This window comes from Bos indicus x Bos taurus, chromosome 5 (assembly GCF_003369695.1).
Source record: "Bos indicus x Bos taurus breed Angus x Brahman F1 hybrid chromosome 5, Bos_hybrid_MaternalHap_v2.0, whole genome shotgun sequence".
Taxonomy (NCBI): domain Eukaryota; kingdom Metazoa; phylum Chordata; class Mammalia; order Artiodactyla; family Bovidae; genus Bos; species Bos indicus x Bos taurus.
In genome coordinates this window covers 113,738,221-113,766,205 of record NC_040080.1, presented here as the reverse complement: position 1 = coordinate 113,766,205, position 27,985 = coordinate 113,738,221, and the positions used below count along the sequence as shown (strand labels likewise).

Here is a 27,985-nt window from a genome sequence, read left to right as displayed (position 1 = left end):
TAATCATTACCATACAATTAGACTAGAAGAAGATGAGAACCGGACTTTTGATCTGTTTAACTCTAGAGAAGTCTGTGAAAAGGGGGGGAAAAAACCATCTTGTAAACTTTAAAAGTTTAGTGTTGATAAAAATTTTAATTAATAGCAAAGTTATTTAATCTGGCTACCTACCTCAAGTTTTCAATGCTCTCGTGGGGGCGATAAGGATAAAGCTACTCTATCAGACTCCCAGAGTCTCTTAAATTAATATTTTTATTCTTTCATATAACATTTTGGGTCCAAAAATAAAAATAAAATTCTACACCAAGATTCCAAATTTTAAAAGTTTAAAGAAGGAGAAAGGAAAAAAGAAGGAGGGAAGGAAGGAAAGGAGGGGAAAATGAAGGGGGAGAGGGAGGCAGGGTTGTGGGGTGGGGAGGAAGCCATCTGTTCTGAAGAGACCTTGAGGTAAATATCAACACATCTAGGCACGCAGAGATCTAGTTCAGCTACTTAATGAAACCCTCAAGGAACACAGTTCAACAAAGAGATGATGATTAAGTCTCTAGAATTGCATTTGTGCTAGAACAACGATCCCTTGCACTCTCTGTTCTCATTTTGCAGAACTTCTATGAAAAAATCACTCTGGTTTGAATACTTTGGGATTCTAAACATAATGTGTCTATTTTCCCTCTTACTGGTCCCATCATGAAGAAAAAAAAGTAAAAAAAAAAAAATATCACCCATTGTCCTATGTCAACCTTTACATTGTCATTCTTCAGAATTCTACTAAAACATCCCAACTAGGTCTCAATTTTCTGTAGAATTGCTTTCTACCATCCTGATGTATTCGATAAAAAGCAATAGCTAGAAGACATCCCGTACCTGATACTCTACAGTTAACATTTAAATAAAAAACCACAAGGGCATGTAGTGAAGGGAACTGAACATGGTAGGTTTTTTTGTTTTTGTTTTTTAACAAATGATCAGTAAAACCTCACTGTTCACATAGTTATCGAGCAGCACCTATCTGGCTGCTAGAGTTCATCTTAATCCTCACGCCCAGGTTGGGTTAGCACAGTTCATCATAGCGAGGTGTGTCATTCACAGTTATTTTGGTCTTGACATTCCGTCATGTATATATATTTATCCACATTATTACTAGGTTGTTAAGTAAGTGCAGGGCAAATTCTAGGAAAAAAGTACAAACATTCAAGTCGTCATACCCTGAAAAATATGTGTTTTGCTGTCGTTGTAAACTTTTTTGCACTAAATCCCACTTCACGAACAAAATAAATAATACCATAGGATTCACAACTGAAGCTGGCTTCCTGATGAAGCCGAAGGAAGCAGTAGCTTTTTTAAACTGCAGAAAGGAAGTTTCTCTCACCACAGATCTACTCGGGGTGAGTGAATACACGTCAAGAACATTCACCCCACTTAAGTGCTAGACGCGCCCCTCCCCTTTAGGAAAACCACAAGGTTCCAGGAGGCTATTCAGATTTCCTTCCAGCAATAAGGTGATTCCTAAATGAAAATGACAGAAGTCAGCTGATGCTTCTACCGTGATACCACGTAGAGTTGGACACTAACTGGTATAAAATGCACAATTAGGAACATGACTTGCAGGAATACAGATGCTTCATGAGGATGGACAGTTAACATTAGAACCAGGGGATGCAGGGGAGAGGAAGCATGCATGCTGAAGACCAGATGGTTTGCATGCTGGTTTCGGTTCAGCATTAGGACACGACAAAGAGAAATTCGGGCGCCTGGATCCTCACCTCTGCTGGGCAAAGCATCAGGCTAGTCGGTGCCCCCGCTGGAGATTTCCAGTCTCCTCTGTGCTGAGCTGGAGCTTCGTGACTGATTCCTTTCTTTTCTCCTGAGGACAGGGTCCCCGAGGCTGCCAGGCGTCTTGAAAAACGTCTCTTGGTGTGTGCACCGGATGCTCTTGGGGGTCACTGGAACTGGAGACTGAAATAGGAAAAAGAAAAGTGAATAAAAACAGAAGTGACCTTACATTGCCTCGAGTCTCTGAACCGGAAGCCCCTCCTGGCCCGTGTGGCTGTGATCCCCGCGCAGGCGCTCCATCCCCTTGGCTTTTCTGTCATTCACCCAACGTGTCTTCTTCACAACACTCGTCACAGCTGGAAATTAGCGGATTTACTTTGTGTGCAGGAAGGTGGCCTAGCGAAGCGGTCACAAGCAGCTGGAGCCAGGGTCTGGGCTCTGCCATAACTAGCTGTGTGACCTTGGGCAAATTACTTAGCTGGTCTGTCCCTCAGTTTTCTCATCCAACCAAAGACGGGGATGACCAAAGTACCAAATTAACAGGACTGTGAGACTTAACTGAGAGAATATTATTAAGGTGCTTTAGACCATCCCTCGGAGAAGGCAATGGCACCCCACTCCAGTACTCTTGCCTGGAAAATCCCATGGATGGAGGAGCCTGGTGGTCTGCAGTCCATGGGGTTGCTAAGAGTCGGGCATGACTGAGCGACTTCACTTTCACTTTCCACTTTCGTGCATTGGAGAAGGAAATGGCAACCCACTCCAGTGTTCTTGGCTGGAGAATCCCAGGGATGGGGGAGCCTGGTGGGCTGCTGTCTATGGGGTCGCACAGAGTCAGACACGACTGAAGTGACTTAGCAGCAGCAGCAGCAGACTATCCCTGGCGAGTAGTACATGTATATGTCTTTGCTCTTTTTGTTTACTTGCTAATATTTATCTTCTCATGTTAAACATTTACCCCTTTAACATGCCTGAAAAGGGCAGGAACCATTATCTTGTTTACCAGTATCTTTACTGCCTAGGTCAGTGCCTAACACATAACCGATCATCAAAATGCATATGGTATGTTATAATCACCTTGTTTAAAAACACGTTTACTTCAATGTCTAGCAAACTTTTGAGATTCGGATTAATTGTATAAAAATAGTTGTAGCCATAGCATAACCCTTTCTCTGGGAGAGAAGGTAATTATTCTGAACAATGCCTAATGCATAATAGTAATTCAACAAATGCTTATTGACTGAACTACGGATAGAGTTGGGGGAGTGAATAAAGTACTGATTAATTTATACTGATTACAGACATTTACATATGTATATCTGTGTATATTTTGTGAGTGTGTGTGTGTGTGTGTGTGTGTGTGTGTGTATATACACACACATACTCCCACACACACATCATGGTAACAATCAGATCAGATCAGTCGCTCAGTCATGTCCGACTCTTTGCGACCCCATGAATCACAACACGCCAGGCCTCCCTGTCCATCACCAACTCCCGGAGTTCACTCAGACTCACGTCCTTCGAGTCAGTGATGCCATCCAGCCATCTCATCCTCTGTCGTCCCCTTCTCCTCTTGCCCCCAATCCCTCCCAGCATCAGAGTCTTTTCCAATGAGTCAACTCTTCGCATGAGGTGGCCAAGGTACTGGAGTTTCAGCTTTAGCATCATTCCTTCCAAAGAAATCCCAGGGCTGATCTCCTTCAGAATGGACTGGTTGGATCTCCTTGCAGTCCAAGGGACTCTCAAGAGTCTTCTCCAACACCACAGTTCAAAAGCATCAGTTCTTCGGCGCTCAGCCTTCTTCACAGTCCAACTCTCACATCCATACATGACCACAGGAAAAACCATAGCCTTGACTAGACGAACATTTGTTGGCAATGTAATGTCTCTGCTTTTGAATATGCTATCTAGGTTGGTCATAACTTTCCTTCCAAGGAGTAAGCGTCTTTTAATTTCATGGCTGCAGTCACCATCTGCAGTGATTTTGAAGCCCAGAAAAATAAAGTCTGACACTGTTTCCACTGTTTCCCCATCTATTTCCCATGAAATGATGGGATCGGATGCCATGATCTTCGTTTTCTGAATGTTGAGCTTTAAGCCAACTTTTTCACTCTCCACTTTCACCTTCATCAAGAGGCTTTTTAGTTCCTCTTCACTTTCTGCCATAAGGGTGGTATCATCTGCATATCTGAGGTGATTGATATTTCTCCCGGCAATCTTGATTCCAGCTTGTGTTTCTTCCAGTCCAGCATTTCTCATGATGTACTCTGCATTTAAGTTAAATAAACAGGGTGACAATATACAGCCTTGACGTATTCCTTTTCCTATTTGGAACCAGTCTGTTGTTCCATGTCCAGTTCTAACTGTTGCTTCCTGACCTGCATACAAATTTCTCAAGAGGCAGGCAGATCAGGTGGTCTGGTATTCCCATCTCTTTCAGAATTTCCCACAGTTTATTGTGATCCACACAGTCAAAGGCTTTGGCATAGTCAATAAAGCAGAAATAGATGTTTTTCTGGAACTCTCTTGCTTTTTCCATGATCCAGTGGATGTAGGCAATTTGATCTCTGGTTCCTCTGCCTTTTCTAAAACCAGCTTGAACATCAGGAAGTTCACGGTTCACATATTGCTGAAGCCTGGCTTGGAGAATTTTGAGCATTACTTTACTAGCGTGTGAGATGAGTGCAATTGTGTGGTAGTTTGAGCATTCTTTGGCATTGCCTTTCTTTGGGATTGGAATGAAAACTGACATTTTCCAGTCCTGTGGCCACTGCTGAGTTTTTCAAATGTGCTGCCATGTTGAGTGCAGCACTTTCACAGCATCATCCTTTAGGATTTGGAATAGCTCAACTGGAATTCCATCACCTCCACTAGCTTTGTTCGTAGTGATGCTTTCTAAGGCCCACTTGACTTCACATTCCAGATGTCTGGCTCTAGGTCAGTGATCACACCGTCGTGATTATCTTGGTCGTGAAGATCTTTTTTGTTCAGTTCTTCTGTGTATTCTTGCCATCTCTTCTTAACATCTTCTGTTTCTGTTAGGTCCATACCATTTCTGTCCTTTATCGAGCCCATCTTTGCATGAAATGTTCCTTTGGTATCTCTGATTTTCTTGAAGAGATCTCTAGTCTTTCCCATGTGTTAATATATCCACTGCCTCCTAAACAATGCATTTTAAGAAATGATAGATGCTAACAATCTTTGAGCTAGTATTAAGACTTTCATTTCCCTTGACTATTTCTTTAGCTGCACAACTAAAATTCAGGATGGTCTCCTTGATTGACCTAATGAAATGAAAAATAAGCTTGGAAAAATCATCTGTATAGTCAGCATGCATCAAAAATCCCCCTGAACGATGAAGTCCCTCCTGATTCTAAAACTATTTTTGCTTTCAAAGCACAGGATCTCTTGAGTCTCACTACTTAATGAAATGAGCAGATGCCTCCGGGTCTAGAGTGGACACTAGCTAGAATCTGGTGTTGGATCCCCGTCGGAAAGTGGTTTGACTGAAGTCTGATTGTGTTTGTGCTAAGTGGCTTCAGTCGTGTCTGACTCTTTGCGACCACATGGACTGTAGCCTGGCAGGCTCCTCCGTCCATGGAATTTCCCAGGCAAGAATACTGGAGCAGGTTGCCATTTCTTCCTCCAGGGGATCTTCCCCACCCAGGGACTGAACCTGTGCCTCTCACATCTCCTGTACTGGCAGGTGGCTTCTTACCTACTAGCACCTCCTGGGAAGCCTGATTCGATGCAGGCAAACCCCATCACGGCTCGATGCGCTGTCCACGTGCCAGGCCAACGGGAACCCTTAGGACTCACCTGTTGTAGTTTTACTGTGGCGGCTGGGAGACTTCCATAAGCAGGGGATCCAGGCTGGACGCTGCCATGGGACCTTGACATCACCGGACTCAGGTGAAGTGAGCATGGACCCTGAAGCTGAGGGTCTGTGGAGGGGAGTGTGGACGACTTTGGATTAACCATGGCGGCAGGGCCGATGAGAAGATGAGCTGTTGATCCGAGGCCAGGCAAGCCAAAATTCACAGGTCCCACGTTTGGGAGAGGGCTGGGAGCAGAGGACACTGGCCCGGGCATTGTGGGGGAGCAGAGGACAGGAAAACCACTGAGAGTTGGCGAGGGCAAGACCATGTACTGAATGCTGAGTGAGGGCAGCGGGCCCACAGGCAGTCCCACAGCATGAGGGCTCTGACTGCTAGGTAGGAGCACACTGAGACCATTTAATCCTGCAACACAAGCAGAGCAAGGTGGAAGTCAGTGCAAAGCGAAGATGCCACCCAAGCACCCACGTTCAGGGCCTTTTAAAATGGGAGCCCACAGTAAATTAATTATCCACCTCCAGACCAGGCCACCCACTCTGTGCTCTTCCAGCACCCCCTCACTTCCTTGACACCTTTACTCGTGTGAAAATCTGGTGGATGCTCACGTCTCCCAGGAGAGTTTGTTAGCATGAGCTCCACTGAACCCAAACTGAGGAGAAAAGTGAACTTGGATGAGGAAAATAATATCTTTCTTTTGATCAACTTCTAACTGAAATTTATATTTCCCTCAATTAAGATCACAGGCAACAAATCACAGCCAAATGAACAGTACCTTGACACTGTCACTAGTAAAAAGCACAGGTGAATTCATATAATCTTACCTTGATGGTGGGTTTCTTGAGTCTAAAGCTCCCCACAAGTTATGAGAGGCTTGGCAGATCTTATTACTATAATTTAAAATGATTCTCCTAGCTGGATTTCGACGTAATTTGCCTCCTTTGTAATCCTATGTATTTAATTTTCTGCATTTGTAAACAACCTAAGGAGGAGTCCACAGGCTTCTGCATAGTGTCCAAGGACCCATGGCCCAGAAAAAGCTGCTGGACTGACATTTTCATTCTGAAGAAGCTAGGTCTGTTTTTTGTTTATTAAGGTATCAGTAACACTATCATGCTTACGTGAAGCTCTCACAAAATATTGGCTGAAGGAATAAAGAATGTGTTCTAGATCACGAATAATAAGGGATACCCACCTAACCTGTGACAGGAACAAGAAACTGAAGAAAATAACTTTAAGTCTCTTTGTATCAAGAGCAGCTTCATGTACACAGTGCATATTTAAAAAATTAGGTAACTGTTATATTTCAGCTTTATTTCAAAAGAGAGTATTTACTGAGTCTTCTAAGTGTCAGGCACTATTATTCTAAGTGCTCCAGATGTATTAGCTTATTAAATTTAATCTTGTTTTCATAGCACCCCCAAGAAGCAGGTGCTCTTATTATTGCTGTTTTACCAATTCAGGAGGGCTAGATACTTAAGTTCGCACAGATCAGAAGTGGTCTTAATGTCCAGCCCCCTCACTGCAGTCCTGGCACTCGACCACAAGGGCACGCCAGCACTTCGGGATATGTAAGTGGCCGGCACGTGAGCCGCACGTGGTGGCCAAGGGGTTCATACTGCGAAACTGAACCGATGCCAGACTCAGCTGAATGATAAAAACAGAAATGTCATTTGAATATTTGTGCTTTTTTTTTTTTTTTTTTTACCAAGGAAAGTTGAATGCATTAAAAATAAATTACCTGCCCTAATTACTTTCTCATTATCTGAGAGGTTGGTGAATGTGCAAGCAGGCTCCATCTTCATTTCATTGATGGAGAAAGCCAGGGGCTGGAGTGAAATGACTCAGAGACTGCTCCTCAAGACATCAGTGTGGTCACATGATGTAAAGAAAAATGCAAACGTGCAATGTATAATCCGAGCACCCAAAGGACTGGAAGGCGTGACACCTCTTACCTGCTGGAGGCTGCACATAGAGATACTGCAGTGGAGACGGCCCTTTGGTGCTTTCGTTTTCCTCCGAAGGCTTTTCTATCTCTGTATTACTACAAGGGTTTCCCCACTCGGAAGAGACGAAGCCGTTCGTGGTAGCCTTTCCCGAAACTGCTTTTGCAGCAGAAAGTTGCCCGTTCATGTGAGTGTCTTCATGGGGTGCAGATGCCCTGTTTTCTGAGGTCTTGGGAGAGGCGATGTCTGCAGAGTCTGAAGGTTTCTAAGCACAACCCAACCAGGAATAGAAAAGCAAATCAAATTCCTAGCAGTGAATCATAACAACAGTTTTCTCCAAATAGCTAACCCATAAAATGAAAAGGTCAGGCACCACTGTGTGCCCCGTGATTTGTGTATGTCTGTCATTTCTGGTGTAATTAGAGGAATGGTCTGAAGGTCAATGTCATGACATGGGCTTCTGTAGGCTTAAGATTTCTGAAGCATAGAAATGATGGGAGATTTTAATGATGAGTAAGGGAGAACGGTGTTTAGAAGGTGAAATAAATTACTGAGTTGGGATACACAAAGCGTGTTGATGCAGTAGGCTTTAGGGGCTGGATAAGAATTGCAGGGCTGACCCAAAGCCATCCTGTTTATCTGAGAAACACATATATACACATACCAGTCAGTCTTTCCCTGCTGTTCTGCAGCCACAGGCTATATACAAAACTAGGAAAATTCATTCTGGCAAGAGGAATGCATAGAGGAGGAAGGGTCTTAAATAAGGGACTGATGTCCATGAAGTGTGCTTCGCTGACTTCCTACAAATGGCTGCGATGACAGTGCTTCTGCTCTCTGAGAGTTTTACTGGTCATATCGCATTAGCCTCCAAAAGGCCACTAAGCAGGGGATGCAGACAGCTCAGAGTTTTGTTCTTTTATTCTAGAAAGATGGGCTCTCTGAGCAGTGGCATGCGCACTGATGCAGACACAGAGCCAGTGGCACCCCGTTCCTGACCTGGACCTCAGGGGCACCCTGGAGTAGAGATTATTTCATTGACATGTTAAAAAAAATAAGGCAAAACAGACTGGGAAAGGATATACAAACGTGTTAACAGTGAATGCCTCTTTTTTGTTTTTCTTTATACTTTTTAGCATTTTATGCTAAGTGTGATTTTTCTAAAAATTACTTTTATTACAGGACTACTTTATGGCCAGGGCTTCCCTGATAGCTCAGTTGGTAAAGAATCCGCCCACAATGCAGGAGACTCTGGTTTGATTTCTGGGTTGGGAAGATCTGCTGGAGAAAGGATAGGCTACCCACTCCAGTATTCTTGGATTTCCCTTGTGGCTCAGCTGGTAAAGAATCTAACTGCAAGGCGGGAGACTATTTCTGGGGGCTCCAAAATCATGCAGGTGATGACTGCACTCATGAAATTAAAAGATGCTTGCTCTTTGGATGAAAAGCTATGACCAACCTGGATGCTGCTAAGTCACGTCAGTCGTGTCCGACCCTGTGCAACCCCATAGATGGCAGCCCACCAGGCTCCTCCGTCCCTGAGATTCTCCAGGCAAGAACACTGGAGTGGGTTGCCATTTCCTTCTCCAATGCATGAAAGTGGAAAGTGAAAGGGAAGTCGCTCAGTCGTGTCCGACTCTTAGCGACCCCATGGACTGCAGCCTACCAGGCTCCTCCGTCCATGGATTTTCCAGGCAAGAGTCCTGGAGTGGGGTGCCATTGCCTTCTCTGGACCAACCTAGATAGCATATTAAAAAGCAGAGAGATTACTTTGCTGACAGAGGTTTTTCCAGTAGTCATGTATGGATGTGAGAGTTGGACTATAAAGAAAGCTGAGCACTGAAGAATTGATGCTTTTGAACTGTGGTGTTGGAGAAGACTCTTGAGAGTCCCTTGGACTGCAGGGAGATCAAACCAGTCCATCCTAAAGGAGATCAGCCCTGAATAGTCATTGGAAAGACTGATGCTGAAGCTGAAACTCCAATACCTTGGCCACCTGATGCGAAGAACTGACTCATTTGAAAAGACCCTGATGCTGGGAAAGATCGAAGGCGGGAGAAGGGGACAACAGAGGATGAGACGGTTGGATAGCATCACCAACTCAATGGATATGAACAAGCTCTGGGAGTTGGTGATGGTCAGGGAAGCCTGGGGTGCTGCAGTCCATGGGGTCACAAAGAGTCAGACACGACCGAGCAACTGAACTGAACTTTATGGAAAGGTTACTTGGAAGAGGCAGGCCTGGGCTTAATTATAAAACTGATACAGGCACCACGTCCTATTGCAGACTCAGTAGCTTGTGTCTATCTGCGCATCTCAGTTAGGAAGAAACCGGGTCAACAGGCCGTCAGTCGGCACACGCGCTGCCCACTCACCTTGGGCATGACAAGGGAGAGGGGACCGTCCTCGTGGTCCCTGCACTGTCTCTTGGTGGCTGGCTCCTCCTCCTCCTCCTCCTGCAGCCTCCTCTCCTTGCTCAGGCGCTTCTGACCTGAGGGCATGGGGGGCTGCTCTGCTGCGGTGACCTCGGAGCCTCCGCCGACGCTCCCTGATCCTGAGCCCGACCCTGGAGACAGTCCCTCCTGCAGGCCCCCGCACAGCATGAACAGAGGGGCGGGAGGCACGTATAGCAGGGGCTGGGCAGCCGCCAAGGGCTGCGGCTGGTGCTCCACATCCAGCGCCATGGAGGCCAGGGAAATGCCTCCTTGGCCGTTCAGACCGTTCTGGGCAGGCAAGGCCTTCAAGTCTGTTTGGGCCGCAGAGAGGACTTGGTGGCACAAGGGGCTAACACGGTATTCTGAGTCAACGGATGGGCTGGGGAGAGGAGCTGCAGGGTCCAGGCTGCTCGGCAGAGGCATCATGTTCTGACTGGCAAAAGCTACCGTCCTGTAACAAAAGGAACAGAGTGGGGCCATGCAGTCACCACAGTCTACTGACCTCCAGCTCTGCTTTCCTAGAGAGATGAGCCAAAGCAGGACTGAGGGAACACTGCTCACTCCTGCTACTTAAAAAATTTTTTTTATTAATTTGGCTGCATTGGATCTTAGTTGCGGTCTCTCCAGGCTGTGGTTTGCAGGTTTAGTTGCTCCCCGACATGTAAGATCTTAGTAGGATCTTACTTCCCCGAGTAGGGATTGAACCCTCGTACTCTGCAATGCAAGGCAGACTCTCAACCACTAGACCACCAGGGAAGTCCCCCACGCCCACTATTAAAGTGGGCTCCCTGAGATCATGAGCTAACCCCAGAAGCAGACAACCACGTATTATACCTGGATGGATGCTTTGCAACGGGATAGGGGCTTTCAGAGGCTCCCCTCCGCCTCTCCCACAGCCAGTACTCATTGGCTGCCCACCAAGTACCCCTTCCCAGGCACACAGATGCTATAATGACCAGCAGAATATGGTAACAATTTTACATCATCATTCTTTAACAGGAGCTACTCTTAGCCCCCTCTCCGACCATGAGGGAGGAACACTTGAGCCCAGAGGCTCATCCAACTACAGAAGGCCACCCAGTGGGGTCTGCACATGGAGTCCTTGAGAGATGCCGGGCAGATAACAGAGACGAGGCCAGATGCTGATTTAAAGGGCACATCTTGTTTACCTCACGTTCACTGTGAGATAAATGAAGTAAGCAGCGAGCGGGGATGTAAATGTATTTACAGAATTATTCTCTGTCATTCTCGTCCCATTCCACTCTGTATTACTACAGAATTTTCAAACAGCACACATTCACATTGGGCTTCCTGGTGAGCTCAGCTGCTAAAGAATCTGCCTGCAATGCAGGACATGCCATTCGATTCCTGGGTCAGCAAGCTCCCCTGGAGAAGGGACAGCCTACCCACTCAAGTGTTCTTGGGCTTCCCTGGTGGCTCAGATGGTAAGGAATCTGCAGTTCAGGAGACATGGGTTCGATCCCTGGGTTGGGAAGATCTCCTGGAGGAGGGCATGGCAACCCACTCCAGTATTCTTGCCTGGAGAATCCCCATGGACAGAGGAGTCTGATGGGCTGCAGTCCATGGGGTCACAAAGAGTCAGATATGACTGAGTGACTAAGCACAGCACAGCACACGTTCAAATTAAGTTGTGCTGACTCACTGTCTTATACTGATTTGCATTTCTTTCCATCGCCAGCTGACACGGCTTGGACTGGCACCACAGCAGAGCAGAAAGACTGGGAATGCTCTATTCTGCGATGTCCTAATCTGCAGTCCTTCTCTAATTCCAACCCTACCTGCTCAAAGCAGCCTGAATGGTCTCCAGTGAATCTACAGGAACCCTTTACTGTCCATTTGATAAATCTAAACTCTACGCCTTGGCTTTCAGAGCATTCTGCCAACTTGACCTACTCACCTCCAACACCCCAAGCTCTTCTTCTATCTTATTTGGACAAATCACTATGGCTTACTTCCCATCCACTCCCTGACTCGGGCTCAACAGTTTTTTTTCCTCCCTTGTCTGTCATTATAAACCTTTTCTGTTCTCTCTTCAGCATTTCCTCTGTTTCCTCTGATAATATGTGATTTCCTTCAAAATCAAACCCCAAATCTGATTCAGATAGTGTAGGTTCTTTCACTTATTAACTCTGTGACTTTGGGCGAGTTACTTAATCTCTCCGGATGTCAGCTGCCTCCCTGTAAATTAGGATAATAGCACCAACATCAAAAGGTTGTTGTTGTAATTAGATAAGACAATATACATAAAACTTTAAGAATAGTACCCGGTAGTTCATAAATGACATTAGTTAGGATAATGACAAAGTGATTCATGGGACTATGATATGTCATTTCTCTGTCACATTAGTAGTGACTTGTCTTTTTATTTTTCCTTGTAAGCTTTCATAGCCTAGGGGATACATTTTTCATAAAAATTTTCAATTTTGGGTCCCAGATGCCAAATCCTGCACAGTGTTGGGCACAAGGGGGAAACTTACAAAATCCTTAATAAACAAATGGCTGATTTTTGAGCAGGACTGCTACACTTTACCTTTCGATGGGTGGCATTTGAATTCAGTCACAGTTAAAACTAGGACAGAAACTACTTACTCTGAGTTGTCTTCCATTTTCTGTCTGGAGACAGCTGCCAGACTTCCAATTTCCAAGGAGTAGACTCCTAATCCGAAAAAGGAAAACAAAGTTCTACCAAATACAGCAAGGGACTTATAACAGCAGTTATATACAGCAGGGTTCATTATTCACAGCTCAAGGATTATAAGACTATCTCAAATCCATCCTGGTTTTGATTCAGAGAGAGACATGTCCAGAAGCTAGCTCTAAGTGGTGAATGTAGGTCTCATTAAAAATTAGTAAGAAAACAAAACAAAGCTAGTATTGCTTTATAAATCTGGTGAATTGCTGAGATGCATCAAACAGGTCAACCATGGCAAACCAAGTAATCTTCAATCTTCAAGGCCAACGAGAATCAATTTCAGGCTGAGGGCCATGTGTATACCCTGTGAACTCACCATCTCATGCAGAGCCTACAGTCAGCTCACTAAAACGTCACTGCACGGGCAGGGCTACCATTACATGGTGACTGATAGACGCTGTGGGTAAGTAAAGGCAGATACCTTGTTTTTGTCTGTAAGGGCTGCTGGGTTCTGAGTTCACTTTCCTCTGTGTCCTCTCGGAAGCCTGCTCTGAGTTAAAAGAGCTGTGTCGAGCAAGCTTCTGTTTTGCACAGAACTGAACGTGGCCATATATTTCTTTTTTCAATTCTGGTAGGACAGGTGTAGAAACATCCACGAGATCATCATCTAAATAAATAAGACAACTGGTAGTGTTGTTATACAGCTATAATTCAGGGTAATTTCAGCCTTTTTAAGATATGGCTTTGAGAACCTCTCAAAATGGAGCTACCTATAAATTAAAAATGAAAACAAAGGAATTTCATGAACCCTGTCTCAAACCCCAATTTCTTTCAGTGTACTAATCTTTTAAATAAGTTAGTGACTTTAAAGACTGAATCCATATATATTCTAAAATTATCTAAACTGCAATAAAAGTAGAGCAGGATGTTCTGTAACCCAAATTAGAATGCACCTGACATTTCAGATGCTTTCTTTGGGCAGAGATATCGAAGGAAAACCCAATCGTACTCAGCCCAACATGAATATTTAGAGATTTTAACATTAATTGAGATTGGCCTCTTATGCCACAGTCCCAGGGCAATGAGTATAAGAATCTCTATTTCCTATTATTATGCTTTATTATTTCTTTCCTATGCAGCAGGAAGCTCAGTTACTAAGTGACCAAAGGCATAAGGTCAGCAGACACCTCATGGTTGAAATGCTGCAGAACAGTGAGGGTATTAGAAGACTGGGCCTTGAGGCCAATTTTATGCTTAAATAAGCCTCTGTGAAATCAGGACAGAAATCTCTATATAGAACCAGGTCTATGTTCTATAAAGAAATACTTACCATTGTTCAGATAGTCATGCCTACCCTGCTCATCTGTGCTATCTTTTTTAAGTTCAAGGGATGCACATTTTAATTGTAAGACGGATTTAATAAACTGAAAGGCCCAGCTAGACTTCCATTTTTCTAAAATACGCAAATATTGAAAAAGAAAACCACCTACGGTTTTCTTTTTCTTGTAATAAAACCCCAACAAATTCTCTCTTTAGAAAATCAGAAGTTATAGAATCAACTAGAAGAAAGTGGGTCAAGACAGTATTATTTACCCTCCTTCCTGAAAGAAATAAAATACTGAACTAAGTATATAAAACAATGGTTCTCAAGATGCTGGACACTAGGCCACGAAGGATGGTGATCCATTAGAGACAGGGCCTGAAAAGAGGCTCTGATTAGCCCAGCTTATTGCCTGGGCAACACTTCCAGGCTAAGGGGCAGAGAAGGAGCTCTAGGCAGAGCCTGCAGGTCTGGGGATGCAGCTGGGGGACCTGGAAAGTCAAGGCAGCTAGCACTGGTGGGGCAGGGTACTGAAGAGCACAGCCAAGCAGAAGGAATGCTGGAGGTCTCAGAGGGTCCTCCTTGGTAGAGCTGCCCTTCAGCAGTCACAGGAGATCGGTTTCCAGTCCCCACATGGATAGTTGAGCATCTCACCTAAGATGCTCAAGACTCCTACATAAAATGGCATAGATTTAATCCTGTGTAGATACTGAGTAAACTTTTGTAGGCACTATATACTAAATCATCTCTAGATTACTGTAGTACCTAATACAATGTAAATGCTATCTCAGTAGCTGCCAGTGTGCAGCAAATTTTGAGTTCTGATTTCTGGAACTTTCTGTATTTTTAAAAAAATACTTTCGATCCATCATTGGTTGACTCTACAGATATGGAACCTACAGAGAGTCAAAGGGCTGACTGTATTCAGTGGAGTACTCATGCATGGGCGGAAACTCCCCAAGGCCAAGGAAAGAGCCCTCAAAAGGAGTAGACAGAACAGTGTCTGCACTCAGACAGGGCTGAGAACAGTGCTGACTGCCAATAGATGCAGTGGGAAAAAAATCTCATACTTCATGGTCTTTGGTTAGAATGCTAAAGAGGGTGTTGCCTCAGTAGTGGGGACAGTGTACTCAAGACTAATTGCTGATAGGGTGGGTTCTGCCTGCTGCTGCTGCTAAGTAGCTTCAGCTGTGTCCGACTGTGCAACCCCAGAGACGGCAGCCCACCAGGCTCCCCCGTCCTTGGGATTCTCCAGGCAAGAGTACTGGAGTGGGTTGCCATTTCCTTCTGCAATGCATGAAAGTGAAAAGTGAAAGTGAAGTCGCTCAGTTGTGTCTGACTCTTAGCGACCCCATGGACTGCAACCCACCAGGCTCCTCCATCCATGGGATTTTCCAGGCAAGAGTACTGGAGTGGGGTGCCATTCTGCCTAACAAAGGTTAAAAGCAAGAGCCGAAAGGATAACTGTTTCCAAGTAACTTTGCTGTATCAGAGAACAAAGCTCAAGAACATTTTTAGGAAGAGAGAATTATTTAGCACATAACAATTTATAATTCTCAGTGTACATATAATGGCATACAATTGGGCTTCCCAGGTGGCTTGAGGGTAACGAACCAACCTGCCAATGCAGGAGGCATAGAAGATGCATGTTCCATCCTGGGGTTGGGAAGGTCCCCTGGAGGAGGGCATGTACTCTTGCCTAGAGAATCCCATGGACAGAGGAGCCCAGTGGGTGCAGTCCACAGGGTTGCGCAGAGTTGGGACACGACTGAAGTAACTTAGCACACACGCATGGCATACAGTCAAAAATTACATTATACACAAAGAAGCAGGGAATTATAACCCACAATGAGCAGAAAAATTAGTTGAAATGGACCTCAAAGTGACATAGATGATAGAATTAGTAGACAAGCACATTAAAATAGATATTATGATTGTATTCCGTGAACTCAAGAAATTGAACATGTTAAGTGGAGACATCAAAACTACAAAGGCCCAGGATTCCCTGGTGGTCCAGTGGTTAAAATCCCACCTTGCAATGCTAGAGACACTGGTTAGAGCCCTGAAGATCCCACAGGCCACAGAGCAACTGAGCCTATGTGCCACAACTACCGAGCCTGCGTACCCTAGAGCCCACGTTCTGGAACAAGAAGCCGTTGCAGTGAGAAGCCTGTGCTCTGCAGTGAAGACCCAGCACAGCCACAAAACAGAACATTTAAAATAATTTATACAGGTCCAAGTCAAACTTCTAGCAATTAAAACTACAATGCTGAAGGTGGAAAAACACCATGGGTGGAATGCATGGCAGTTTAGAAAAAAATTCATGCATGCAGAAAAAAACTGTGAACTTAAAGAGCAATAAACACTATCCGAAGTGACAGAAAAGAGACAAAGAAATGAACAAAACATCAATGAACTGTCGGACCACTTCAAACAGCCAAACATGAGTGTAACTAGAGTTGCCAAAGGACAGAAGGGGAAAGGAGAAATAATGACCAAAAATTCACCAAACTTGATGAAAAGTTTAAATCCAGAGATCCAATGAAGCGCGACAAATCGAAGTAAGAGACACCGAGAAAACTGTAACAACCCACGCATGATCAAATTGTTTAAAACCAGTCATAAAGAAATATGAAAAGTAACCGAGAAAAAAGAAGACACATTACATGTGGAAGAACAGGATGATGGGAGAGTTCCTGTCACAAACAATGCAAGCTTGAAGACAGTGGAAGCAGTTCTTTAAAGTACCAAAAGGAAAAAAACCTCCAACCTAGAATCCTTACCCAAGGGAAATATTTTTCAAAAACACAGGTGAGATAAAGACGTTCTTAGACATACAACAACTGGAAGATTTCACCACTGGCTGACCTGCACTCTAAGAAGTGTTAAAGAAAGCCCATCAAAAGAAGACAAATGATACCAAGATGGTTGGATTGAACGGCACCGGGGGGAAACACGAAGTAAAACAAGTGATGCCTCTACACACCCATTGGAACAGCTAGAACCAAGGCTGACCTAGAGCTCTCATATACCACTGGTGGGAACGTAAAATGTTACAGCTACTTTGGAAAACAGCTTGGGAGTTTCTTAAAACCTTAAACATCCACCTATCGTGTGATGCACCTATTCTCCTAGATATGAATCAAGAGAAATGAAAGCATATTTGCATATAAAGACATGTACATGAATAGCCACTGCAGCTTTGTTTGTTGTTGTTCAGTCACTCAGTCGTGTCTGACTCTGCCACCCACGAACTGCAGCACGCCAGGCTTCCCTGTCCTTGACTGTCTCCTGGGGTTTGCTCAAACTCATGTCCACCGAGTCACTGATGTCATCCAACCATCTCCTCCTCTGTCACCCCCTTCTCCTCCTACCCGCCAGCCTTCCCAGCATCAGGGTCTTTTCCAACGAGTCAGCTGTTTGTAATAGCTCTAGATTGAAAATAATTCAAAAGTCCACTTTTAAGTGCATGAATAAAGAATAGTATATCCATTAAAAAATAAAATATAAAAAAAATAAAAAAAAAGAGAATAGTATATCCATACAGTGAATACTCCTCAGCAATAAAAAGGAATACACCATTGATACACACTACCATGCAATTAATCTCAAAATAATTATGCTGAATCAAAGAAGTCTGATAAAAAGAGTACTCACACTACAGCTGATTGTCATTATTTGTGGTAAAGCTCGATAAAGTCACCGTGAACACTGAAATTAGTCAATACTGAACCATCACTCCCAAAGGAAATACAGGGTTAGTTTTCTGCAAGTCTCTGGTCAAAACATTTTATAAACTGATTAGTACATAACCCTGTTTCATGAGTCTGTTTAAGACACATTTAGAACATCTTGTTGATCCATTAGCGCTGCACTCAGTCAAAATCACTGGAACTCATGCCGGAACCAAGTTCCTCTGCTAAGTTGCTTCAGTCGTGTCCGACTCTGTGCGACCCCATAGACGGCAGCCCACCAGGCTCCCCCGTCCCTGGGATTCTCCAGGCAAGAACACTGGAGTGGGTTGCCATTTCCTCAATGCATGAAAATGAAAAGTGCAAGTGAAGCCGCTCAGTCGTGTCCGACCCTCAGCGACCCCATGGACTGCAGCCTTCCAGGCTCCTCCGTCCATAGGATTTTCCAGGCAAGAGTACTGGAGTGGGGTGCCATTGCCTTCTCCAAAGTTCCTCTAACGCGTGTATTTTCTCTGTAAGACACAGCACAGCCTTCATGCACTTAGAAACACTAGACGGCATTTCAGTATGACACTTGTGGACAATTTCAAACAGCAAGATCACCAACACAAACCACAAAAACGTGAAAACGCAGCACTAAAAAGACCATGAAAAGGATGCTTGTTTACAGTGTGAGTCAAAAGAAACAAGTGTGGGAAACAACAAGGTTGCCTTGTCTGACCTCAGCTGGGAGCACACGCCATGGCAAATGAAAGCTTTTGCCACTCTGCAATCTGTGAATGACTCAGAAAATGCTGTGGGTATTGATTCTGGAGTTTCAAATAAATTTTCATGAGTTGGTAAATTCGCAAATACGGAATCTGCCAATAATAAGCACTGACTGTGTTTGATTCACTTATTAGACATTTCAGAAGATACACGTCTCGAGTGAAGGAAAGCAGATCACTGGTTGCTGGGAGTGGGGAAAGGGAGGGAGGTATTCAAAGGAACAGAAGGAGGCTTTGGAGGGTGATGGGTTAACTACCTTGGTTGCAGTGATTATTCACTGAGGCTTATGATGCAGAACTTATCAAACTATAACTTTAACCACTGTGCTGTTTATTGAATGTCATGATACTGCAATAAAGCTGTTAAAAGGAAGGAAAGGTCCTTATGGTGGGGAAGGAAAAGAGTAAAGAGGTGGATTGCTAATTGAGGAGTGAAGGGGAGTGAATTAAGAAATCAAAGGTAACTTGATGTTCCAAGTTTAATTGTTGGGCTCGTGACAATTGTGCTGTCAGTAATGGAAATAGGGAATATAGAAGGAGGACCAGGTTTCTGAAGGATAGAGGAAGAAAGTGCAATTTGAGGTTCCTGACCTAGTGCCAAGTCCCCTCTCCCATGACACATCAGAGCGCTCCCAGGGGCCGACCCACTGGTTACATAAATCCACAAACTCCTCGACTTCTCAACACCAGCTCACTTCTCTGGCTATCTTGTTTTCCTCAGTGACACCACCAACTTTGAATCCCTCCTCTCTTTCAATCTCTTTATCTAAAGACCCCTTGTCACTTCTGCCCACTAGTACCGATTTCTTGGCTAACTTTTGAGGCCTTCCAAAATGTGGTCCCAAATGATCACACTTTACTTCTCATTATTCCTATCCTAGGTCCTCCACTTAAGTCAGGATGCCTGAGTTCTCTGACACAAGCCAGATCTGTTCTTAGGTATCTGTTCCTTCAACTGAAAAAAAAAGCTCTCCATCCGTCCAAAACCTAACAGTCCATCAGAACTTAATCCATATCATCTCTGAATTCCTACAGAGCCAGTATTATCATATGCAGTGCTTAAGAGTTCTCTGATTTTCAAAGGTATATTAATTATACACCTTCAGTAGAAGCTCATTAACCAACTGAAGTAGATAAGGCACTGGTCTGGATGCTAGAGTTTAATTAAAGGCGAATAAAAACTGTGTCTGCCTCAAATGTGTACAGCAGGGACAATACCATGATATCATCCCCAGGTATAATGGCAAGATACTAAATTACAGTCCTTCCGATGAGATACTTCTTGCTTGGGGTGACTGGGGAAAACTTCATGCAAGAGCTGACATGTGAGCCAGACTGAAGGCTGAGTAGAATATTTTATGTTGAAACGGGGAAGAGAGCTTCACTGGTGAAAACCCAAGGATAAGCCAAAAACAGGAGTAGAAAGTGGCAAAGTTGTACATTTCATACTGGCAGGGACTCTATCATAAATGTCTCTTTGGGTTTTCCTCGGTGTTACTAAAGGCAACCCTCAGAGATATTGTGGGTTTGGTTCTAGGCCACTGCAATAAAATGAGTCACATGAACTTTTTTGTTTTCCAGTGCATATAAAAGGTAGGTTTATGCTATACTGTGTTGTGCAATAGCGTCATATCTAAATAATGTACACACCTAAGTTAAAAGACACATCATTGCTAAAAAATACTAAGCATCATCTGATAACACACAGTTGCCACAAATGTTCAATTTGTGAAAAATGCATCACCTGCTCAGTGCAATAGAATGAACTGCCTGCATAGTTCACATGCAGTAAGGACTTGCTGAGTTAATCATACTTGGTTCTAAGTGGCTTCATCTAGTTTCTAAGTGAATAATGTGTTACGAAGTGAGGTAGAGAGCTATATCTTTTATAAGCCTGGGCTAAGTGTGAGAATTTATACTACTAAGACTAAAATTGGAAGGGCAATTTAAAAATAACTTTAATGGCTTTTTTCCTGGCAGTATGGCTATACATATGTAGCTGGTACAGAAAGATCCAGTCCCCAGTTGCACAAATACTACCTGTAAAATAAGTAGAAGATAATACCCTCTTTTGCTCTAATTTAGTAAAATTATGACATTTGTGACTTTTTAAATAAATTACAGAAAAGGTGTTCATTACATCCATCCTATGTTTAAGTGTCATCTTACCACCTATGAGTTTTGTGACAGTAACTTATATAATTTTTACATTATCTGGAATTTCAAAGAAAAACAATGTTTTATTCTGCTAATGCAGAACAACCAGAGATCATAAAAAGTGTCATTTAAAAAAAAAAAAAACTTGTTAAAATGAAGCATTATTTTTAATCCTTAGGCCCAAACTTCCAGGAACTTTGGAATGAAATTAAAAAAAACCCAACGAGCTGTAATTTAATAGCTTCAGAAACTGCCAGGTTCTAAGCTCTCTGTGTGTGAGCCGCCAGCACAACCACTTGTAGGCTAAGGCTCACTGTTCCCAGACTGGCGGCACGAGTCTAATTTTGAATGTGACGTGGGTGATGGGAGATGAAGGGGAAGATTAATCTCGCAGTGTGGTAGGTGTACGCTTTGAAAAAGCAACTGGGGGTTATACATCAGATGGTCCCGAGCAACAGCGCTTACCTGTGGAGCTGAAATCCACAGGGCCGATCCACTTGAAGGCAGGTTTCCGGCCTCGATCTTCCGTGACGTGCACTTTCTTTATCAGCATCAAGCTGGTCAGCACATTGGCTATGTCATAGAGGCGTCGTACCTTTGCTTGAAGACATAAAAAACAACTGTGGTCACACCATACCTCGGTCCGGGACGTCACGACCTTTTAGTTTGTGTGATGGGTCACTTTCTCAGCCACCAAAGAAGCCTCCAGCAGAGAGCAGTGGGGGAGCATGAGAGGCCAGTGACTCCCGCGTGAAATCACTAAGGATTTCAGTGTCTGATCATCTCACTCAGCGAAGGTCAGTGTGTCCTTCTGCTTTCACAGCTTCACGCTTCGTACCAGAGGCACCTGGTGACAAGCTGGGATCACTGTGATTGCAAAAACACCGAGGGAGGCAAACGGGCTGTAATTAAAGGTGTAGGAAATGTCATTCTGATCCACGGCTTGTCAGAAGCTTGCCTGGAGTCTCTCCCTGCAAGACACGGTGGCACCTGCTCTCCCAGGCAGCTGGGCTGTGACAGTGACAGGGGTTCCCTGGAGCTTCCGGCGAGGCTGCATTGCCGGGCACACAGACTGTCCAGGGCTCGAGGTCACGAGGTATGACTGCTGAAGACAGTCAGCGCCTCGGCTCTAACCCTGGTGGACACCCAGTGGGGGAGGGCTGGGTGGGCATTCCGTGAGTCTGAGAGGTCCAGGGAGAGACATTTGAAAACACATGCACTGGAGGAGAAATTCAGAGGGGTGGGCGGTAACACATTAGGTGGGCAGGACGATGCCCACAAAGTAAGCTCTATCCAAGAAGTCAACTTACAGGGAGGAAAGCCACTTGAATTCAGGGCTAGGATAAGCCAAGGGCTCTGATTATGGGCCTGAATCATCAAGCTTTCACTCCAGATGCAATATTCTTCCCAATCCTGATAGAACTGGATTTTATCTAGCCATTTCTCCCACAGGGTGGCTATACTTCCAGCTGGAAACAAACAAAAGCTAGCAAATGCTGAATTCAGGGTTTCCAGGGCTTGAATGAGCTACCAGCAGCCAGGGCCTCTGGCTCAGGACCCAGGCTTGAAGGAAGAGGAAGATGTTCTGGGTGTGAAACTCGAAACACTCTCTTGTCCAGCATCCACGTCCCACCGCGCCCCCCTCCCCTCCCCTGCTGTTCTTCTGGTTCTTACCTGTAGACAACTTTCATGTCCACATCAGAAGAGTATGCGGGGGGTGAGGAGAAAAGGGAGAGAAAACTCAGACATTCCATCTGGGATGCAGCGATACCAAAGAGAAATTCAAAGCCTCTCACACCCTCCCTGACCTGCATGTGTGGGATGCCATTCTGCCTCCAGCAACCACTCTGCCGAGGAAAAGGCATCAGGCAGAACTTTCACAGGAATTCTAGTATGTGATCAGCTTACCTCTTACAGCACCAAGAAGCTTAAAGAAGGCAAGAAGGAGTGCACATCTCAACAAAATAATTTAAAAAAAAATTATCTCCAAGGCTGCAAACATCATGTGAAACCCCACCCTTTCTGTGCTGCTAAGTGGATTTAAGTGAAGATGCTTACTTTTAAATTTACTATGGTCTGGTATATCTTGGCTTTCCTCTATCAGTATTTTGGCAGCCACATCAAGAGTAACAATCTTGGTTTTGGAGACCAGGAACAGCATGACAAACTTCTGGCTCATAATTTTCAGAGACTTGTCTTTCCGACTGTTTGCAGATGCTACAAAGGGAATGAAACGAAAGCATCAAAACATATAATCTACCACAAGAAAGACTGTACTTGTACTTTGCCAGTCCTATCTAACTCTATCAGCAGATGGAAAGATCACTTTTGATCACCACTTGGCCACACATCACAAAAAGATGGTTCATAAAGAAATAAGATAGATTTTTTGGGGGGTCCTAAAATTATTCTATAGTTGGTATAAATTCTGCAATGCTTTACACTCACACTCCACTGAATAGAATCTATGAAGCAATTTTGGAAAAGATTAAAGTAGAAGAGTGAAAGGATAGAGTGGGGATCTGGAACTGTTTTCAGAACATCAGCTCTTCCCTCAAAGGCAAGGACTCCACTTGTATTTCTCTGAGCCCACAAGAACTAGAATACACCATCCACATAGGAGGTGCTCACCTCTTCCACTGCATTTTGGAAATAAGTAAAGAAATAAACAATAAGTAAGTAAGAGACACTGCTTAGATGTGTGTTGCCATAGATGACAGGCAAATCATCCCCGATAGATGGCTGTCTCCTCTGGTTATTCGGATAAAGACTGGTTCAGAGGGTGAAATTAAAGGCATGAGGTAGTGAATGGAATGAAAGTCAGGCCCACCCGTCCATATCTATTTCTTATATTTGCAAGTGAAACATAAGGAATATTTGCACTTTATCATCTTAGCAAGGAGGATTAGGGTGAGAATAAAGATCAAAGAGGGACAGCATACATAGGAGCTAGGAAAGGGAAGAACAATGCAATACAATATAAGTAAAAAAAAAATTCAGTATCAAACGAAAGGCTATCTGTCTTCCTAATCAGCATTTTCTGCAAATTGGGTTCTTTTCTAAGTCATCCACTCCAATATACAATTGAACAAATAGAATCTTTTGAAGACAGAAATTCTTTCCAAGTAAATTTTCCTTAAAGGCTCACAAAGAGGAAGCAGCGTGGGACTGTCAGTCTGAAACTGGAAGGCCATTCGCCACCTATGATCCAAACACACCAGATACCAAGTGAGACCGCCGCTACACAGGTTTCCCATGAGGTGGAGTGGGCAGCCCAGGTGGGAGCCATCTGTCTGCCCATCTTCATGAGGGAGACCGGGAGGCCACATGCCTCCAGGGTGGCCCATCTGGCCCTCCCCATCTTCAGAAGAGACCGGTGTGGGCCCAGGGGACTCACAGGAGGGACAGTCTGGTTCAGGGAAATCCAGTAACTGTGGATCTTGGGAATCGGGACAACCATCTCTTCTGCGTTCTCCGGATTTATGATCTATCGGGTTGAGCTCTTTCTGCTGGAGGTGTGCCATCTGCTCCTCGTATTTCTGCTTTTCTCCTAATCTCTGGAGGTTCCTTAGGGTTTTCGGCAGGCTGTGCCTACCATGCCAGCTGTACTGATTCTTGGCCACCCGGCTGACCAGATGCAGTGACTCCAGCACGTTTACAATGTCATAGATGCGTCTCCTTTCAACGCCTGTTTGAAAAATAGAAGCCGACCATTGTCATGCTGAAGAACATTTTTCTAATTTTTTTTTTTTTGGTAGCACTGCATGGCAGGCTGAACTTCCCCGATCTGGGATCAAACCTAGGCCCCCTGCAGTGGAAGGGCAGAATCTTAACCACTGGACCACCAGGGAAGCCCCGAAGAACACTTAAGAGTATAAAGTCCATGAAGGCTTGGGCCTTGTCTGTGAACTATTCTGTGTGATGCTTTGCCCAGCAAATATAATTGCTCAACAAATTCATCCTATGAGAATGCAAGCAACAGAAATTATTTTTCTTTTTTCTTCTTGGGATCCAACTCTTGATAAGATCTAGGGTGAACATCCACCTTGAGATGGATGATAGTTCCATCTGTATTACATAAATAGTAGAGCAACTTTTCTTTGAACCTGTTAGGCAAACCACATGAACATTTCAACATGTTAAAACTGGTGGGATTGAGCAATCTGCATCACAGTAATAAAGGCTTGATGAAGATTGGACGGTTGATTTTGACTTGTAGCTAGTCCTAAGTATACAGACTATAAAGCTGTGTCCAATAACTGTAACCTCATTATCGGACCATACTCTCCTTCCCGGAGTTTGAACGATGTGAAAAAATTGTCCTGTTAATTCTTGTAATGGCCAGTAGGGAAAACAGATGGTAAATATTCTTTCCTATTTTGGGCTGGAAACTTAGGAGTCAAGAGCTTGGGCACCCTTCTCAGGTTGCAGGAGGAAGCGAGGGCCAGGGCTGGAGCACACAGACCTCCGTGTGCTCGTCACAGCCACGGACAATTCTCCCTGTGCTCTCACGCACCATGTCCTGCCACACAGCCCGTCAGTAAAGCACAGGAAGTCCTGCACAGGCTGACCGTCCAGTTCATGGATTCCCTGCCCACTTATGCCACACTCCCTAAAGAGCCAGGATTATGAGCAGTCTATTGAATTTACTAAAAATATTTTCATGGGTTAAGTGTGGGGTCTTCAGGGTCAGACTGCCTGGACTGGAATCCCTGCACTATCCCTTACTAGTTGGGTGAGTCTGGGTAGTTACTTACTCTTTCTGTGCCTGGGTATTTATCTCATAAAATGAGGAGGATTCAGTGCAACAATAAACTTAAAGGGATTCTGATAGGTGTGAATTTATCTGCTCTTTGTATATGATTTTGTAAGTACTTTCTGTGTGGTGTGGGAGATACCTAAAATTCCTGCTGGCATTCAAGGTGACAGTAGAAACAGATTTTTTAAACCTCGCATCTGTGTCTCATCCTGTTATGCAATAGACACTTAGGCTTTTGGGACTCACTGGCCCTTCTTGCTCTCGCCTAAGTATCCGTAACAAATGCTGCCAGGCATCTCCAAGCAAAAGGGCCCAGCAACAAAAATGCCTTCTTCCCCTTCGCTTGCCAACAGCTGTTGTATAATCAGAGCAGACTCAGTGTATGCAGCTCTTGGCTTTCCAAAGACTTAACACGAGAAATAGACCAGATTACAAGAATACTGTGGAGCTGAGAGGAAGTGCTATCCCCGCTTGAAGAGGCATTTCACAGTCAATCAGAACATTTAGGCTCATGACCCAGAAAGGCTCTTCACTCTCCAGAAGCTCTGGCTCTGCTGCCAGATGCCTGCTGGAAGGTGCTGGCAGGAGCAGTCAGCAGCCCCTTGTCCAGATCTGCCTGGGCCCTGGTTCCAGTCTGTTTCCATATATTAACACATCTCGTTTAGAGCATAACTCGCCATAAACCTTCCCATTAGAAATGTCATGTGAATGCAACTGAGATATCCCAGGGCCAGCCATATGCCCGACTGTTTTGTTATTTTGTATTAGATAGGAGCCATTAAGTCTCCATCTAGTGGCTAGACATCCCAAGAAATAAAGGAAGAAATAAGAATTAAAAGGACGATTCGGACCACTTAAGACAATAAGATGCCGCTTGGCATGCACAATAATAGGTGTGCTGCCTGACTGCTCACTCACTTTTGCAACCTGGATTGAGTTTAACTGTCCACTGGCTGGGCACATCTAAAAGTCCCATTTCACAGGCCTCAAGTCCTGCAGGTTGCTCTGTCAGGAAGATTCTCTGACCTTCTTTTTCTTCTGTCTTCAAGGCGATCCTATTCATCCTAGTCATGGTGTTGGTTATGCCCTTGAGCATTTACTCATTGTTACCACGCTTCCCTTAGGCCCCACAGAGCTCATCAAGAGCATCTCGGCCCAGTAAATTTTCCTAGGCTGTGTAATTTTCCATTTACTAAAGTCATTCCCAGTTCTTTAACTTCTTACCTGTAATATCAGTATCAAATCTACATGAGACCAGAAACTGGGAAACAATGCAATTTGAATGCTCTGCAGATCCTTGGTTAAAATCTGGTCTTACAGCTTGTGACCTGGGATAGAGCCAGGAGTTTAGATTCAATCAAGGAGATGGTTACCCTGGACATAGCTTCTAGGAAGGGACCCCGTCTTATCTCACATGAAGAGATGGAAAGTTCATTTGGCAGGCCTGGGAAATCATGACACAGTAGGAAGTTTTTGCAAAAGCCTTGGCATTCTGCTCTAGATGGTTATACAGGAGACCTACAGCCCTGTCCTCCCTGGGACCTGTAAGGCAGCCTTCCAACATCTAATCTTTTTTCTTCTGCTTTGATATCAGCAAGATCTCTTGATAAAGGATGGGTGTATAGAGGAACCCCAATGAGAAAGACATTGTATGATCTGTTCTTTTACCCTCAGCCTCTTCGGACTAGTTTCTAGGACCCAGTGCCTCAGCTATGTCTACACCAAGCTTCTGTCCAGCTGGCTCACATCTCATTTCATTGCTACCAAAGCCAGAATACTGTATGCTATTCCTGGGTTCTAAAACAGCTTCCCTGTCAAAGCCCTCTGCTTCCTCTTCCTGGCTGTACAGGTTGACAGGACAGCTTGAGAATCATGGAAGTGGGCAAGGGGAACCTCTCATAACAGCTGAGTAGAAACAGTTCCATGGAGCAATAAGTTACTAAGCCAGGCCCTGAGCTGGGCATGTTACTGACATGATCTGTAACTTTTCTAAGCTTCTGTAAGGGAGGTGCTATGGTTTCTATGCTATGACTGAGAAAAGATTAATTAACTTTTTAAATCTCTCTCAGCCTATACATTAGAAACCTGGGCTTCAAATCCAGTTCTGTCTTACCCAAAGTCCAGCCCATGGTCTTCTAATCACAACCACTGGCTCCTCATTACTTCAATTTCCAGCAAATCTTTTTAACCATCCGTTTGAATAATTTAGATTGGCAAGGATCAACTGAGTCACATTCTTTGGGCTATGGGAAGATACAGAACTAATAAACCAACTAAAAATATAATCTATCATAAAGCCTTGCATGCGTGCATGTTAGGTTGCTTCAGTTGTGTCTGACTCTTTGTGACCTGAAGGACCTCCCAGGCTCCTCTGTCCATGGGATTCTCCAGGCAAGAATCCTGCAGTGGGTGGCCATGCCCTCCTCCAGGCTCATAAAGCCTACTGGGTTGACTTCTTTGAGACTTTTTTTCCTTTTCCTATATGTAAATTGTCCTAATTTGTTAAGGTGACACTCTGACATCTTTAAATCATTGTGATTTCTACTTATTCACTGTCAACAGTATGTTCCTTGTGAAACTAACTGCAATCCATGTCCACTAGGAGTCTCTACTCGGACCAGTTGCCTGCATATTTATAGCCCAGAC

At 44.3% G+C, this 27,985-nt stretch overlaps 1 protein-coding gene across 2 annotated transcripts in view; it reads right to left on the bottom strand.

The window, feature by feature from the left end:
* Positions 1 to 349: 349 nt before the first annotated feature.
* The window catches only part of E2F7 (E2F transcription factor 7), a 39,228-nt gene continuing 11,592 nt past the window's right edge, over positions 350 to 27,985 (bottom strand). The window contains exons 5-13 of one of the 2 annotated variants that reach the window (XM_027543302.1): positions 23,978 to 24,268; positions 22,639 to 22,797; positions 21,046 to 21,180; positions 13,125 to 13,310; positions 12,601 to 12,667; positions 9,931 to 10,441; positions 7,565 to 7,820; positions 5,596 to 6,017; positions 350 to 1,956 (exon numbers count right to left, since the gene is read on the bottom strand). In XM_027543302.1, the coding sequence (XP_027399103.1) occupies positions 1,786 to 1,956; positions 5,596 to 6,017; positions 7,565 to 7,820; positions 9,931 to 10,441; positions 12,601 to 12,667; positions 13,125 to 13,310; positions 21,046 to 21,180; positions 22,639 to 22,797; positions 23,978 to 24,268 (2,198 nt within the window). In that variant the 3' untranslated portion in view covers positions 350 to 1,785. The remainder of the gene's footprint in view (positions 1,957 to 5,595; positions 6,018 to 7,564; positions 7,821 to 9,930; positions 10,442 to 12,600; positions 12,668 to 13,124; positions 13,311 to 21,045; positions 21,181 to 22,638; positions 22,798 to 23,977; positions 24,269 to 27,985) is intronic. The other variant, XM_027543303.1, reaches the window with a different exon arrangement.